Source organism: Varroa jacobsoni, unplaced genomic scaffold, assembly GCF_002532875.2.
Source record: "Varroa jacobsoni isolate VJ856 unplaced genomic scaffold, vjacob_1.0 scaffold_1298, whole genome shotgun sequence".
Taxonomy (NCBI): domain Eukaryota; kingdom Metazoa; phylum Arthropoda; class Arachnida; order Mesostigmata; family Varroidae; genus Varroa; species Varroa jacobsoni.
Window position 1 is genome coordinate 122,103 of NW_019214200.1, and position 14,354 is coordinate 136,456.

The 14,354-nt window shown below is 37.9% G+C and overlaps 2 protein-coding genes across 4 annotated transcripts in view; one reads left to right on the plus strand and one right to left on the minus strand.

The window, feature by feature from the left end:
- The first annotated feature begins 146 nt into the window (after positions 1–146).
- Positions 147–6,560, plus strand: LOC111268542 (pre-mRNA-splicing factor RBM22). Of its 2 annotated transcripts, none has more exons than XM_022847588.2 (7): positions 147–271; positions 1,053–1,182; positions 1,834–1,932; positions 2,512–2,661; positions 2,858–3,010; positions 3,378–3,591; positions 4,870–6,560. In XM_022847588.2, exons 1-7 carry the CDS (start codon positions 147–149, stop codon positions 5,289–5,291), a joined length of 1,293 nt encoding a protein of 430 aa, XP_022703323.1. In that variant the 3' UTR covers positions 5,292–6,560. The 2 variants fall into 2 exon arrangements, with proteins under 2 accessions (XP_022703323.1, XP_022703325.1); XM_022847590.2 differs by lacking the exon at positions 147–271 and adding an exon at positions 526–544.
- Positions 6,132–14,354, minus strand: part of LOC111268546 (E3 ubiquitin-protein ligase MARCHF8) — a 37,448-nt gene continuing 29,225 nt past the window's right edge. For both annotated transcript variants that reach the window (XM_022847605.2, XM_022847604.2), the window contains 3 exons: positions 13,835–14,037; positions 11,644–11,836; positions 6,132–11,305 (listed from right to left, as the gene is read on the minus strand). In XM_022847605.2, coding sequence (XP_022703340.1) covers positions 10,965–11,305; positions 11,644–11,836; positions 13,835–14,037 — 737 coding nt within the window. In that variant the 3' untranslated portion in view covers positions 6,132–10,964. The remainder of the gene's footprint in view (positions 11,306–11,643; positions 11,837–13,834; positions 14,038–14,354) is intronic.

Below are 14,354 nucleotides of genomic sequence, written 5' to 3' on the forward strand. Positions count from 1 at the left end.
AAAACAATTAGAAGACGGTGGCAGAAGAACCCCAGCTGCCCGATGCAGCAGTACGGACTGGCCCGCAGCTCCCCGTTGCTAACTGAGTTAGCTTAAGGCGCATAGAGTGCTCTCCGGTGTCGTTACGCTGTCTCTCCCGTTCGGAGATGTCGCCGCACACCCAACGCCGCCTGGTGGGCGCCACCGTAGAGAACGGGCAATGGACAGCTGATCGAGCGCTGTACGACCACGGAAGTGCACATTACTCACTCATCTGTTCAAATTATATCAGGTATCTTTTCAGACTTCAACTTTGTTGACAAACAAGAAAAAAAGTGTACAGTTTTTCTTTACTCTCATCTCTTAGTCAATGTGCATACAGGACAACGTGTAGAGTGGATTGGTCTGTTACTCCAAAAGCAGAAAAGTCGGAAGAGATCCCGGACATGAGGAATGTGGTGTCTTTTGTTAGCGCCCCCTACAACTGAATGAGCGATGAGCAGACGCACGGACACGAGTCTTCATTGAGAAGATCCAAGTAGTGGAGGTTAATTGGCAAAAAAATGTATGAGTTCGTATACATATGACGAATTTGAACCAGCGACCTTAATGCGAAGAAGTTTGCCAGTTTAATTTAAAGCAGTAGATATTGAAATGTTTATATCAACACCGCTAACTCTACGACAAGAGTGCCAGTGTATGATATTACAACAGTATGGAATACATTGGCATCAAGGTTTTATATCCTGGAGAAAACCGCTGGATCGGTTGCTGCTCAGAGTACAGAATTCACGTTGATCAAGTGGCACCGAACAAAAATGAACAATACATCTATTCAGATTTTTTGTTTGTGCTATTCTTTATAAAAGTAATTTCACGAGTAAGCATGATTTAATGTATTGGTTGTCGAAGGCAGCGAGCTTGAATGCAGAATGAAGATTCTAGGTAAGCCAGCGAGCATTCCTTTAAGTCTGCTGGACGTCTGCTATTGTTGATATACAGTGAAGCGTACCACCTAGTGTAGAAAAATAATTATAACAACTGGAATCGTTGAATGGTGCTTTTTTTTTAAGGAAACTTTATGAATTCGTCAAGATGGCTTCTTCTAAAAGCGCCAACACTTATAACCGACTTAACTGGGAAGATGCCGAATTCCCCATTGTATGCCAGACATGTCTTGGAGAAATCCCTTACATTCGAATGGTATGTAGTCTCGCTGCGATACATAGGCTCATCGTTCACGTGATGCCGTTCACGCATTTAATGTTTTCTTTATTTTTAAACGATCTATTCAAACGTAGTTGTCCTATCAACGTAATACATCACTGCATATTTAAAACCTGACTTACGAATTATTGAGCTCTTTACAATGACATGATGATACAACGATGGGTGAATACACTTTATTTCTATACGAGAGTTGCATTAATTAGAGATGATAAAAGAAAAAAAAAAAACATTTCTCTGTTGATTCAAAGAAGCAAGGTTGCGATAGAGGCGAAATAGTCATTGCATATCAATGAAATCAGGACGTTAGTACATGAGGTCGTGATGGATTGTAACGTACAAGTGGTTTCGCCTATGCGGTTGCATTTGAGGCTCATAGATTTTTATACGAATAAAGTAACACCGACGATTAACTGTTTGATCAGTCTTTGTTATAATTCTTTGTTATAGAATAAGCAGGACAAATAATCTATTTATAGTGCTAATTAAAAATCATCATTTTACCAACTACCATTGACGCTGATATACCTACTGTCCTAGATATGATAGATGCTTACTGAACAGCCTGTGAGAGAATGATGAATGGATTTAAGTATGGAGCGTGATTCTGTTTGTGTTTATTTGCAGATGAAGGATAAGTACGGTAAAGAATGTAAGATTTGTGCGCGACCTTTCACCGTGTTTCGCTGGTGCCCCGGACCGAAAAGCCGCTTCAAAAAGACTGAGGTATGAACATTTCCTATTACTGCAACAATTCTGTAAATAATCTTTTTTGTTTTCTGTATACAGAATTGGAGATATTAATTATTATTATCCATTCATTCTCTAAGGCGTAGCATGTGGGAACATTTGTGAAGAGTTCAAAATTTTCTGCAGATGCACAGATACAGCCTATAAAATAGCTAAATGTATAGTAGCTAGTTGCCAATGGAAAGCGCCGAACTAAATATGCTGATTGTTTAAAATAAAGATATTATGATTAGTATAACAATATAATCGTGTGGCGCGTTGTCAACTAGAATTTAGTTCAGATCGACTACTAGAATTAACCTACCCAAGCCTAAGATTTGCAGTTTTTTTTGTAGTGAGGAAAGGTTTTTTTTTAACTATTCCCATGCCGACCTCGTGTTGTAAAGCTGTCACTTAAATTCAACTTCCTTTGAAGTTTCGAGGCATCCATAAGTAATGTATGCATAGGTGTTGTCAAGCCAAAATTGTTACCGAAGTGTTTCGATGTGAATTATAATATTTTTTATTCGATTTGATCATTTTAATTATTGGAGTTTGGTATTTTTGCAAATTTAGGTGTGTCAGACGTGTGCTAAGTTGAAGAATGTATGCCAGACATGTCTCTTGGATTTGGATTACGGGCTACCAGTTCAAGTTCGTGACCAGGCTTTGGCTATTAAGGATGAGGTGCCTAAGAGCGATGTCAATAAAGAGTACTACCAACAAGTAAGCATCCCATTCCTATTAAAATTGAAATGCGATTTACTATGAGCAAGCTCAGCTATATTTTAATCTAAACAAAAGTTCCCTCTACCTCTATATACTTAAAGCGTTCGAAAATAATATTTAATTAAATGTGCTGACATAACTCTGAAGATTGATCATCTGCATCTAAAATATTTTTTTCATGTTGATATGTTAGAATGTGGAATCTGCAGTGGCCGCGGCAGATCCTAGCCGGCCATATGGGCAACTGGCGAAGGCACAAGCTCCAAGCGACTTATTAGCGAGAATGGCACGAACAGCCCCGTATTACAAGAGAAACCGGCCACACATCTGCTCGTTTTGGGTAAAAGTAAGTCCTCCGTCAACTGCTGCATAGGTAGGCCTTGCAGAGTTAGAGAACCTAGAATCAATTTATTGTAGTTTTTATTGGATCTTAAGTACGTGTATGATGCCGTAGATAATTGTAAGTGACAGTGTGATAAAGTCCGTTTAAGCGAGAGTAAAGAAAAGATATACCTGAAGAAGTCAATTTTTATTAGGATGGACGTAATAGTCGCAGCTACGGTAATGATATTGGTTAAGGAAACGCAAACTGGAAAAAAGGAAGGAACAACAAGTGAGTTGTACCTTCAAGTTCGGCTCAGTGTCCAATGATTTACAAAAAGAAACGCTTCATTGTTGACTTGTCTGTGGTTTTTCCCAATAATTGCTATAAGGGCGAATGCAAACGTGGGGATGAGTGCCCGTACCGTCATGAAAAGCCAACTGATCCAGACGACCCCCTGGCAGATCAGAACATTAAGGACCGTTACTACGGTAACAATGATCCTGTTGCTCACAAACTTATGCAGCGTGCACAAGCGATGCCACGAATCGAACCTCCTGCTGACAAGAGCATCACCACCTTGTACATTGGAAATATTCCTAGGGGTAAGTATACCAATCATATCCTCAGATGTAACAAAATGACACATACCATTTACACCTAAACTAAGCAATATATACTCCCAGCGGATTAAGAGATGTTCTGAAATGCCTCACAGCTCTTAGCACTTGAGCTTCTCAAAACATTGCTATGGGAGCCATAAGGTGGTGCGTGCCCGTTCTTGTGGCCACGTACCCTCAACACGTGTAATTCGGCTGTGGCATTGATAACTCCAACATGCGGGTTTGAGTATCTTAGGTAGTAGTTAAGATTTAATGGCTAAATGAAGTCAAATATTGTTTGATTGCAAATACTATGTTAAAGGAAACAGCCTTTCAAACGAATATGCCTGTTAACTAATTTGATAAAAAGGATGGTTAACCCCCTAAGAAAAGAGACCAGCAAAAATCTGAAAAACTGCCAAATATAGTCCTTCGATTTCTACGTGAGCATATTAAGACGCCCATATTGTGCCTAGCTTTTTCCCTATCTTTAGACGTCGATAGGTACTACATTAATGCTAGCGGAGATGCGACGTATATAAGAGTGTATTTCGAGAATGATTCGAGACTGTTAACGTAGAAGTTTGGGCAAAGACTCGTTTTATTTAAGGACCAAGAATTTTCTTTGCTAAACAAAATTATATCCTGCGTTATTGGTTGGCAGAAGGCCTAACGATAGAACACTCAATTTAGGCAAACTCAATACCGCGAATACAAAAATTGGTCGAGGATGCATAGAAATTTATTTTCTGGTGTAACCAGCATGGCCGTATCTTGTCAATACAATAAAAACATAAGAAATATTGCGAGCATTCGCAATGAATTGTAGAATAATTTACTACGAACATAGTGCCAAATATTTATCGTACCGTTGAAAGAACGTTTATCTCGAAAAACAACGAACTCTATACAACACCAAAAAGGATATTTGACATGACTTGTGTAAGTGAAACATTTATATAGCACACAAGTAGAAATTTCAAGAAGCTTTCTTTGTATAGTTATAATGTTTAAACATTCCTAACAACATGTTTTGGAAAAACCAATATAAAATGTTTTTAAGTGATAACAAATGCCTTTTGAATCCCTACATTTGTCCCTAGCCTTTTTTATGAGTTCTTTTTTTATGAGCTATATTGACTGTCGGCAAATACATTATCTGAACTGCGTTTAAACCCGAGAAATAGTACAAGCCATCAGTAAAACAGAACGTGTGGCATCAATTTGTTATGTGTGTATGTATATTTTTTTTCATATACATTTTTTTGTACGTGATTGCAGAGACTACGGAACAAGATATTCGGGCACATTTTTACCAGTTTGGTGAGATTCGGTCGATTCACGTGGTTGAAAAGCAATCGTGTGCGTTTGTATGTTTTCAATCGAGAGCCTGTGCTGAGTCGGCTGCCGAACGGTCATTCAACAAGCTCCAACTTCACGGACGTCGAGTGAACGTCAAATGGGGTCGTAGCCCGGCAAGGGAAGAGGCATCTACGAGCCAGACTTCGGCGCATGGCGCCTATAGTGGTTCACTGGCTACTCCACCGTATGGAACCGCAGCACCCGAAAACTCAGGGAATGCAGGCAATCCAGCCTCTGCTTTGGCACCGCCTCCATTTCCTCCCGGCATGCTGCCACCGCCCGGAGTCGGGCAAATGTATTACCCTAGTATGGACCCGAGCCGAATGGGCACGTATAACTAAGTGACATCTGTGTCTCGCGTATTGTATTCAGTTCCTTTAAATAAATAATAAAAATCTTTGTATATAAAGTCTTGTATATATATATATATATATATATATATATATATATATATATATATATATTGGTTAGCTTGTTCGCAAAGCATTTATGCTCGTATTGAGAATAATTTCAGCTATGTGTAGGACGAGTTATTAGTAATTACGATGATCGAACAGTTGTCAACATATTCTGTTATTATAGGTTGCGGATTTATTACAGGCCCGTTAGTCCCGTTCCAAGAATATTTATTTTTATTTTTTATTTATTTTATTATTATTATTATTATTATTATTATTCTGTTTAGTGTAACGATGTAACTTTCTTATATATGCATTACCAACAGATGGAATTTGCTAAATTATAGATATTAGCTTTTGGAACGTTACAGAGCATACTATAGAAATGCTGTTATTTCTTCTTCCTACAAAAAACGTTCCATTGAATAAAATAGTGTAGACAACTTACTTGAAAAATCCGAGTTACAGACTTTCACTACTAAATATTTACCTATAAGGCTCATAAACAGGGCTTAGAACAGGGGTGATGTGAACACGTAATACACGTAACGTAATCACAAGTTCTCTTTCCCTCTCTACGAAACGAAGCAATACCAGCTAAGAAGCGACGTTAATAAGCTTCCTGAAGCCAACGAAGACGACTCGGTCGATATCTACTGCATACAAAAGTCTAAATATAAAATGCTTAGTCTGTCCGGCAGTCAGTAGTATACGTTAACAAATACAACAGAAAAAAGAACGCAGTTGTCACAGTTTTTTGTACAATATGCAATTTATTGTTCCATATATATATATATATATATATATATATATATATATATATACAGGTACATAATGATCAAGATAGCGGCTATGGGCGGGGCTGTCCCCCGGATGTGTACATCACAAAAAATCAATGGTTGTTGGCATATTATCATTTCTACAATCATTCTTATTACCTTGTTTTTCGTGTGCCATTAGCCCAGTTCTCGCATTGCCCATGTATTCGACTCTACGATTTAGCAACGCGTTTGTTGTTTAGACATTATGTTTCTGTATTCTTATCGAATGCTTCGTTTCTATTTGTTGACACTAATCTTTATCAAATGGAGCATTTTTGATTAATACACAATTCTCAGTACCATCACCAGGTCAGTTAGTCAATTGAAAAAAGTTGCGCTACCTAAGTGACGATTGTAATAGAATAAAAATAACTTACGGTTATTAGTGTCATCACGTCATCATCATTGTCACCACCGTATAGTATTTTCTTACTATTCTTATTAATATTATTGTAGTAGCATATCATACTATCTATATCATTAGGTAACTCATGGCAATAAGATGATACAGTAAATTTGCTTTTTTGCTTTGTTACCATTCAACCAAACATTTTTTCCAAGCCTAATCACAGTTTGTCTAGCCAACCATAACGGAAGTAAGAAGAAAAATTGACCACCAAGTTACGTGATTTTTTTTTTGTTTCCGCTCTACATTCTGCTATGTAGTTGTTTTTAGATTTTCTTTCACATTTTTCCATGGCATCGATGTCATGAAAGACATCGAAGATCCCGCATGGATTGCTATAATGATGCTTTTTCTCTGGTCTCTTTGTGTATCGTCATTGATATTTTTATCTTCCTTATTTTACACTTTTTATTTTAATTATATATATATTTGTTATTCTTGTCTTTAGTTTAACTGCCTTTAAATAATAGCTTTATAGTTTAATAGTTAAATATAGCTTAATAGTTTAATAGCTTAGAGTGAATAACTGCGAACTTTCTATACTGCTATTGTAATATTATTATTATTATACAACTTCCATTAGATGTTGTAATAGATAGGCGTCACCTGATCATCTTGCTCAGGCAGCCAAAACTGTTTGAACAAAAATAATTCTCCAACCTTTTTATCCCTATATGCCTCGGAAATGTTCTCTTTTGTGCCGACCATTCTGTTGTTATTCCTTTGTTTAAATGTTTGTTATTAGATGAGCACATTGGACATTCTGCGTCTCCAAGTACTTTATGGAAATACACTATACATACAGGTATATATAACAGTGATATAGTTCTATGAGTCAATACATTGACGCGCGGCATCCATTTATTTGCACAAGCAAATTGTCAATAGGTGTTCTGCATCTTGCTAAAAGTTATGGTTATAATTTTTCTTAAGCTCAGCTAGTGATCTTTTTTGAATTTTTCGTTTCTTGCGTTTTCTGATTATTCAGTATTATACATCCCGACTCAATCGCTCAACTTCCTCTAGATTTTTACATGATTTTCTGAGATTTTTTTACTGCCTCTACATAAATTGCGATTCTGATTGTGCACCTGTTGCAAGGACTAGCTGCTATTGGCCTACCTTAAATAGGGTTCTAGCCGAAACTGCTTGCTTAATAGTAATATATTTTCACATCACCCATTGCGGCATATGAGAACACGCACTCGTTTACTTACTTACACGTACTCCACAAATCGTCTGATCCAGGTCTGTTTTCTTAAGTCAGTCACATGATAGGCATGTGTTTTTTCGCACTCATACACGTGGCTTCTAATGAGACCCGAACCGCTCAGTGACACTTCGCTATGATAATTTTTTTCATTAATTCATATTTTCTTTGCAAAGATCAACTAACACAGTTATACAGGTATAAAAACGTACTTTAGGTTCCTCATATTTATATACCATAATACAGACATGTACAGAAGCATTAGTGTGTTTTATTTCATAAGTTGTTTTCCATCTATCTCGTAAGACATATCTTCTTCTGGTCCATTTTTTAATCCACTTGTGTAAAGCGAAGCTTTACGCGACGTGGGACTAGCTTTCTTGAGCCCCTGATAGGTTATTTACAAATATAGAATTACCCTCCCATGTATGGACCTACAATGGAAATGAACACAACTTTATTAGAGTTCATTTGTACTTTTTTGTCAGTATCGGTCGTAACCCGATACACTCTTTTTAGAGGTCTTCCAAAGCTGCTACTGTTCTTTAAAGACTAATTTTTCAATACACAGTTATAAAGCCAATGACAATGCAAACCTATTATTTGTTCGCGTTGGAAAATACGCTATTTGCTTGTCTTTACGGGAGTGTAGATAAGTAAACAGCCACTTGAACCGATTCCAAATTTCTCTTGGCCCCAGCGGTACCAATATATATATATATATATATATTCCATCTAAGCTCCAGTAATATATATATATATATATATATATAAATATATTACTGGAACAAAATCTAAGCGTATTTAAACAAAGACAGACATTTCAAAGCAATGTCGTGTATGTGCCAACAGAGACATTAATGTAACATCCAAATTCCGTTTGTAAAGAACTTTTTAACCTACTAACCGTGAACCGCGTACACTCATCGAAATTTCGCTTAACACAACGGCCACAAAAATATGGATCATATTCATAGTTTTGGTTTGTAATAGGCTAAAGCCCTAAAAATTCAAAACTCCAAAAAGACTAATCGCTGGGGCTCATTTGAGCTGCCCATGTAACAATAGATACTATCGTCTCGGAAACATCTTATTTCTGTATCGAATATACTGAATATCAGAAATGGCTCTTTGTGCCATATGACTAAGTTTCGAGTTTTCGGAAACTGGCAATAATATAGATCGTGAATTCTGGATATATATATATATATAATGCGGCCCTGGTTTGCCATATTTTCAATTATATGTTCCCATTGTCATTTGTATTTATCCGTTTATTAAGCCATTTGTTGTCCAGATGCATATAATGAAATTTTCTCCAATTTTTTATCCCAACTATGGCCGCTTTTAATAGAATTTTATTATTATTATCTTGACACTCCGCTGATCTTGCTAAACCAACCTGTATTCTTTACCCTGCGGGCTTTATTTCATTGCCAATGGGAACGATACAGCATGGAAGTCACTAAAACTAAAGTACCACTATACTAATACTAAACTCTTTCCTACATTAGGTACATACATCAAAACAGCGAAAAATATGACAGCTTTTTGCATCGTAGTGTACATGCTGTACTTCGACTAGATCCATGCTTACAAAGGCTGACTACTGTTAACAATAATAATAATAAAAATAATGATATATCTACAACGCTGAAATAAGTCAATGACCTTTTAGTGGCATATAGAGCTTCTCTATTCCGGGTCCCAGCGAATCCACCGTTGAGACATACTGTATATATGGTATATACCTGAATATATCAGCAGCTCGGGGGAATGTCATGCCTGATCGAAGTAGTTTTACATGTGAAAAAATTGAAATAGAATTGGGAAAATGATTCAAGGTTCATGTTCTTTCAGCAGGAAGAAAGCTCTACTTTCCTCAAAATGTCAACTGTGCATATCTATGTACATGTATTTTCATCTACGAACATTCGTTGATGTCGACGTTTGTTGCTCTAGCATTGACTATGCAGGATAATCGTGGGCTCTCTGACACACAAAGGAATTCGATTAGGGATCTTCCAACATTTAGCCTTTACCAGAACGGGTACAAGTTCAGGAGATCAAATCAGCATTAATCAAGCCTAGATATCTTGAAATAATGTATGTTGGAAATTCTTTTGAAGAAGAAAGGACAACAAAAATCGAACGAAGTGCCACATTGTAAGACTTTTGAGAGCGGATATTAATGAATAATTTGTAGTAGGTATATCAGCATTCGTTCATATGAAACACGAGAACGTATTGTTTTGTATGAGGCTTCTCTTTCCGCCCTACTAATACTTGCGTCTCTATCAACGAACTGTACTCATTATTTCATTCCTTCTCATCAATTCCTAGGTAGATGTCTAGAAAAAGCTTTCATATTCCAGTTTGATCATCGGTATCCGCTGGCCACTGATTGTTATGCCTAACCGAGCTTTCTTCGAATTATTTAGCTGCGTAACTCGAGATTATCTTTTAGGCACTGTTGTTCTTAAGGGATCGCTATCCATTTAGCCAATTGCTCCCAGCTGCTAAAGCCGACCCCTGGCTGAATTTGGGCTTTCCTGACACAAAGAGTCCCGCAATGCTTCTCTCTCCCCCTCGCTTTTTTTTTTAGTTACTATAAAGTTAAGTCACTACATGGCGAAACGTGACAATATAGTACCGTGTTTCGCTGAGTAACTCACTGACGCTATTAGTAAGTTTATGATACTAATGCTGGCATGTAGGTTGCTTCGGTAGCCTATTTGGCGTGTTAATTCACTCATTCGATCCTTTCGGAACAGAAAAAATGGCTATTAAATACGGCCAGAGCCATTCACAGTACCTGTCGCCTTCCACGCTCTTCCAAATATGTGGTGTGAACTCGTTAAGGTTGCACATCAAATTTGCCCACATGACTAACGCCCCACTAGGATAGCCATCAAGCGATTGGATTTTCATTGCACGCAGCTGAATCTTTTCATAAGTGTGCATCTCTTGTAATTCCATTCCCTATATGTGCACAGTTTTAGCTGATCGGGAACGACAAACAGGCGACGATAGCTAGGAGAGCTATAGTGTTACTGTGAAAAATTTGAACTCGCATTAGCTTAGACTCTTCCTTCTTTTAATTTCCTTTCCAAGTATAAAAGACAGGACTTCGAAATCAATGGTCTCGTATATATATCGATCCCTGTATAGTCATATTACTACAACGGGGGCTTGGGCTCGTCTGGAGGTATCGTGCCCTGGCTGCTCAATTCGGCATTAAAGTCCTCGGAAATTGGCGACGTACAACTGGTTTCATCGCAAGATCTTTTCGCAGTCGGGATTTGCTGATGTTGTTGAATTTGCTGCTGCTGATGCTGCTGCGGGCGAGAATCTACTGTGTCCGGTATAACAATGTTGACCGGCATTAGATCGCGTGCCGTGGGCAGATCCTTGTCTTTCGAGGGTGCATTTTGCACGAATATTATACGGTTGAAAGCCTTCCAGCGTTGGAACAGCTGTACGTATGTTCGAAGCTGAACATACATGAACACTAAACCGGCTGTAAAAAAACACATCAGTAATAATAATATGCAAAGTGTTATATTATAGCGAGGGTGCGTCATATTCTCAGATACCGGTACGATTTTCCCAGATACGTGTTAAACCGTAACTGATCTTAATTACACATTCACTATGCGAAGTCAGCTGAGGCTGGTGAAAATTTCCCAACACTTTTTCTTTAATTTCCGAAAATTATACTGGCACAGTCTTATATTTCTAGCGTAAATAGAGACGAAACTATCTGTAAAATGCGCTTTATGCCTTGAAGAAATGATTTTTGATATCTGTGGATCCATGTTCATTAGTTGACCAAAAGCTAACTAACTCTGCACAAACCTGTAAATCCTACAGCGACGACGATGAGTTTGGTCCAGAAAGGCCAATCAAGCTGTCCTTCACGCATTTCTTCTGACGTGCGATCAATAAGTACATATAACGACCAAAGAATACACGTAATGGCAACTAAATGGAAGGTTGCTTGGCACAGGACCCTGCGCTGCTCGATGGCACTCATGTCCAGACGTTCCCACTGAAATTATAAATTGATTATGAAAAGAGATGCTACTTACAATTAGAAAACAACTTGCTGATGTCAAATGATCGGATAAGGTTATTGTCAAACGAAATAGCAGAGAAGTTTTTATACTAGAATCAGTTCACTCAATAACAAGATGATACCCCTTTACGTGAATTTTCATTACACAATATTTGGCACCAGTTGTTCCTTCGCCGTTCGACTTGCGCTATCTATCTTCATCTTCTGCCACTACTAAAAGTTGTAATTGGGATTGCTCATTGAAGTAGATGACGTGTTATACGTAGTACTTTTATGACTCTGGCTGTTTTACTATCCAGCAGAAAAAGATAACACTACGTTTGAATGTCTACGAATAACGAAGCGTCTAAATACCCCTTCATTCCCAGAACAGTACTTGTAAATACTCTGTAGAACATAGAAGATAACTCTGAAGCCCACAATAGTTAGATGAGTATACAGTAGATAACGTGAACGACGATATTTAGCAAAGCGGAGACGCAAATCCCATTTTTTTTTTGTGACGACAATCCAACATTGGTCTACAAGGAACAGTGGCCTATGGTATTTAAGTCAAATGAAGATTAACACTAACCGCTAACAAACGCCCACGATCCTATGTAGATATCAGACAGTTACAAACGAATCCGGCGGTCTTTGAAGTCGAATGTCTATTGAACTAGCTGGGGTGAAATTATGATCTTTTAATATATGCTGAAGGTACTCTTCTTTCTTGTTCACGTATTTGTTTTAACGATCTGATAGATTCTGAGTAGCCAAATACTTACTCTTCACTTCAAATTTAGACCAAAACAGACGGTTTGTGCCAGTGTTGATACTCCTTTGCTCCATACGGGAAGTAGGTCATCTAGCGCTATCACCAAGAACCAAAATTGCATGACTTCGATTGCCTTGCGTGTGTTTCATGAGGAGTCAAGATAAAGGGCTGCATTAACGATTCTATCTTCGGCGAGTATCCCAAAGTAGCAGACACTTCTGAAGTCCACTACAAATATTACTGTAATCCTACATCCCAGCCTACTCCATAATGCCATTAAACCCAATCCCTCTTTAGGACAATGCCATTTTCATTTTTGGTCCTTGTCCCACTGGCAGTGAAGATTCCACTATGCCTTATCTACAGTAACCATATGCTCCACATGGGCTTTTTATTGCTTAAAATTCCGTAGATTACACGAAATGTATCATACGCATTTGTATTTCGTTTGAAGATAACCTACGGGAGATCTATTTTTTACCCAGTTTTTGCGTTTTCGGATATTCGCTTCGGGTTATAAATCTGTAACACGTTACATGTGAACTGTCCGCTTGGAGCCTAAGCTCTGCTTTCGTGAGATGCCTTATCGATTGCGGCAATGCATTATTGTCGTTCAGGTCCCAACATCTGGCCGCCCCCTCGCTGGTCTTCAACATTACATTTTTCGCTCTTAGAACGTTTGCATCACTCACTGTGTACCGTTTAGGGCTTTTTTGTCTAATGTATTTACCTGGGTTTGATGAGTTTATGCGGCACTGTGGCCTTCGAGGATTAAGCGTTCGTTTCCGAGACTAGATGCTTTTTCCCATAAATTTATTTGTCTTAAAGTAAACTCACCTGGGTTTTCGCCTCGAAATTCTAAAAAACTCAAGTATTTACGAGCCAAATGTTGTCTGCTAGCAGTTGTAGCTTAAAAGTTAGTCCACTTTAATATCCGCCGGACTCGCTTGCAATATCGTAATAGCAATATTTTTGATTATTATGCGAATTCTATTGAATATGACAAACTTCAGGCTTTTGGCTGAGTTATCTGTATCCATTTGGTTTTATATAAGAACGTACATTTTTTACAAATGCTTTTCACCTCAAAGGGTGTATATGTACCATAAAAGAAATAAATTCAATGAAGACGAAGCTACATACCCATAGCCATACGTTCAAGCCAGCCATTATATAATATTATTACGATTTGTTTGAGTTTTTAGGTTACTCACCTTTGTGAAGGGCTTAAGCTTAGTGTTCATAATGAATTCAAATTTGCAGAGTTCACAACATTTGATGTCGGATGACTTTATCCATTGTTGCAAACACGCTTGATGGACAAACTTGAGTGAGCCCGAACAGAAACACGGTGAAATCAAGGGCAACTGGGAATCGCCTTCACAATGGCAAATTCTACACATGTCACGGTCTGAACCTAAGCAGCGATTTTGAGCAGTAGCAGCAGCAGCAGCAGCAGCATAGGGTGATGAACATCACGCACACGAAACGGAGCAGAAATGAAGCACGTAAGTCATGCGTCTCAATGCTCGCCTTATATATTAACTTATAAACAGTTCTTTAAATCGTTTTTATTCATTGTTTGTAATGTTCCTTAAGATTAGTGAGCTAATATTTAATTTAGCAAAGATGTATGTAGCCTTACCACGTATTCCTTGAATTGAGATGTGCAGACATTATTAAAACGAAATTTGAAATATCTAAATCTATAATAATAAATAAACTTTGAATATG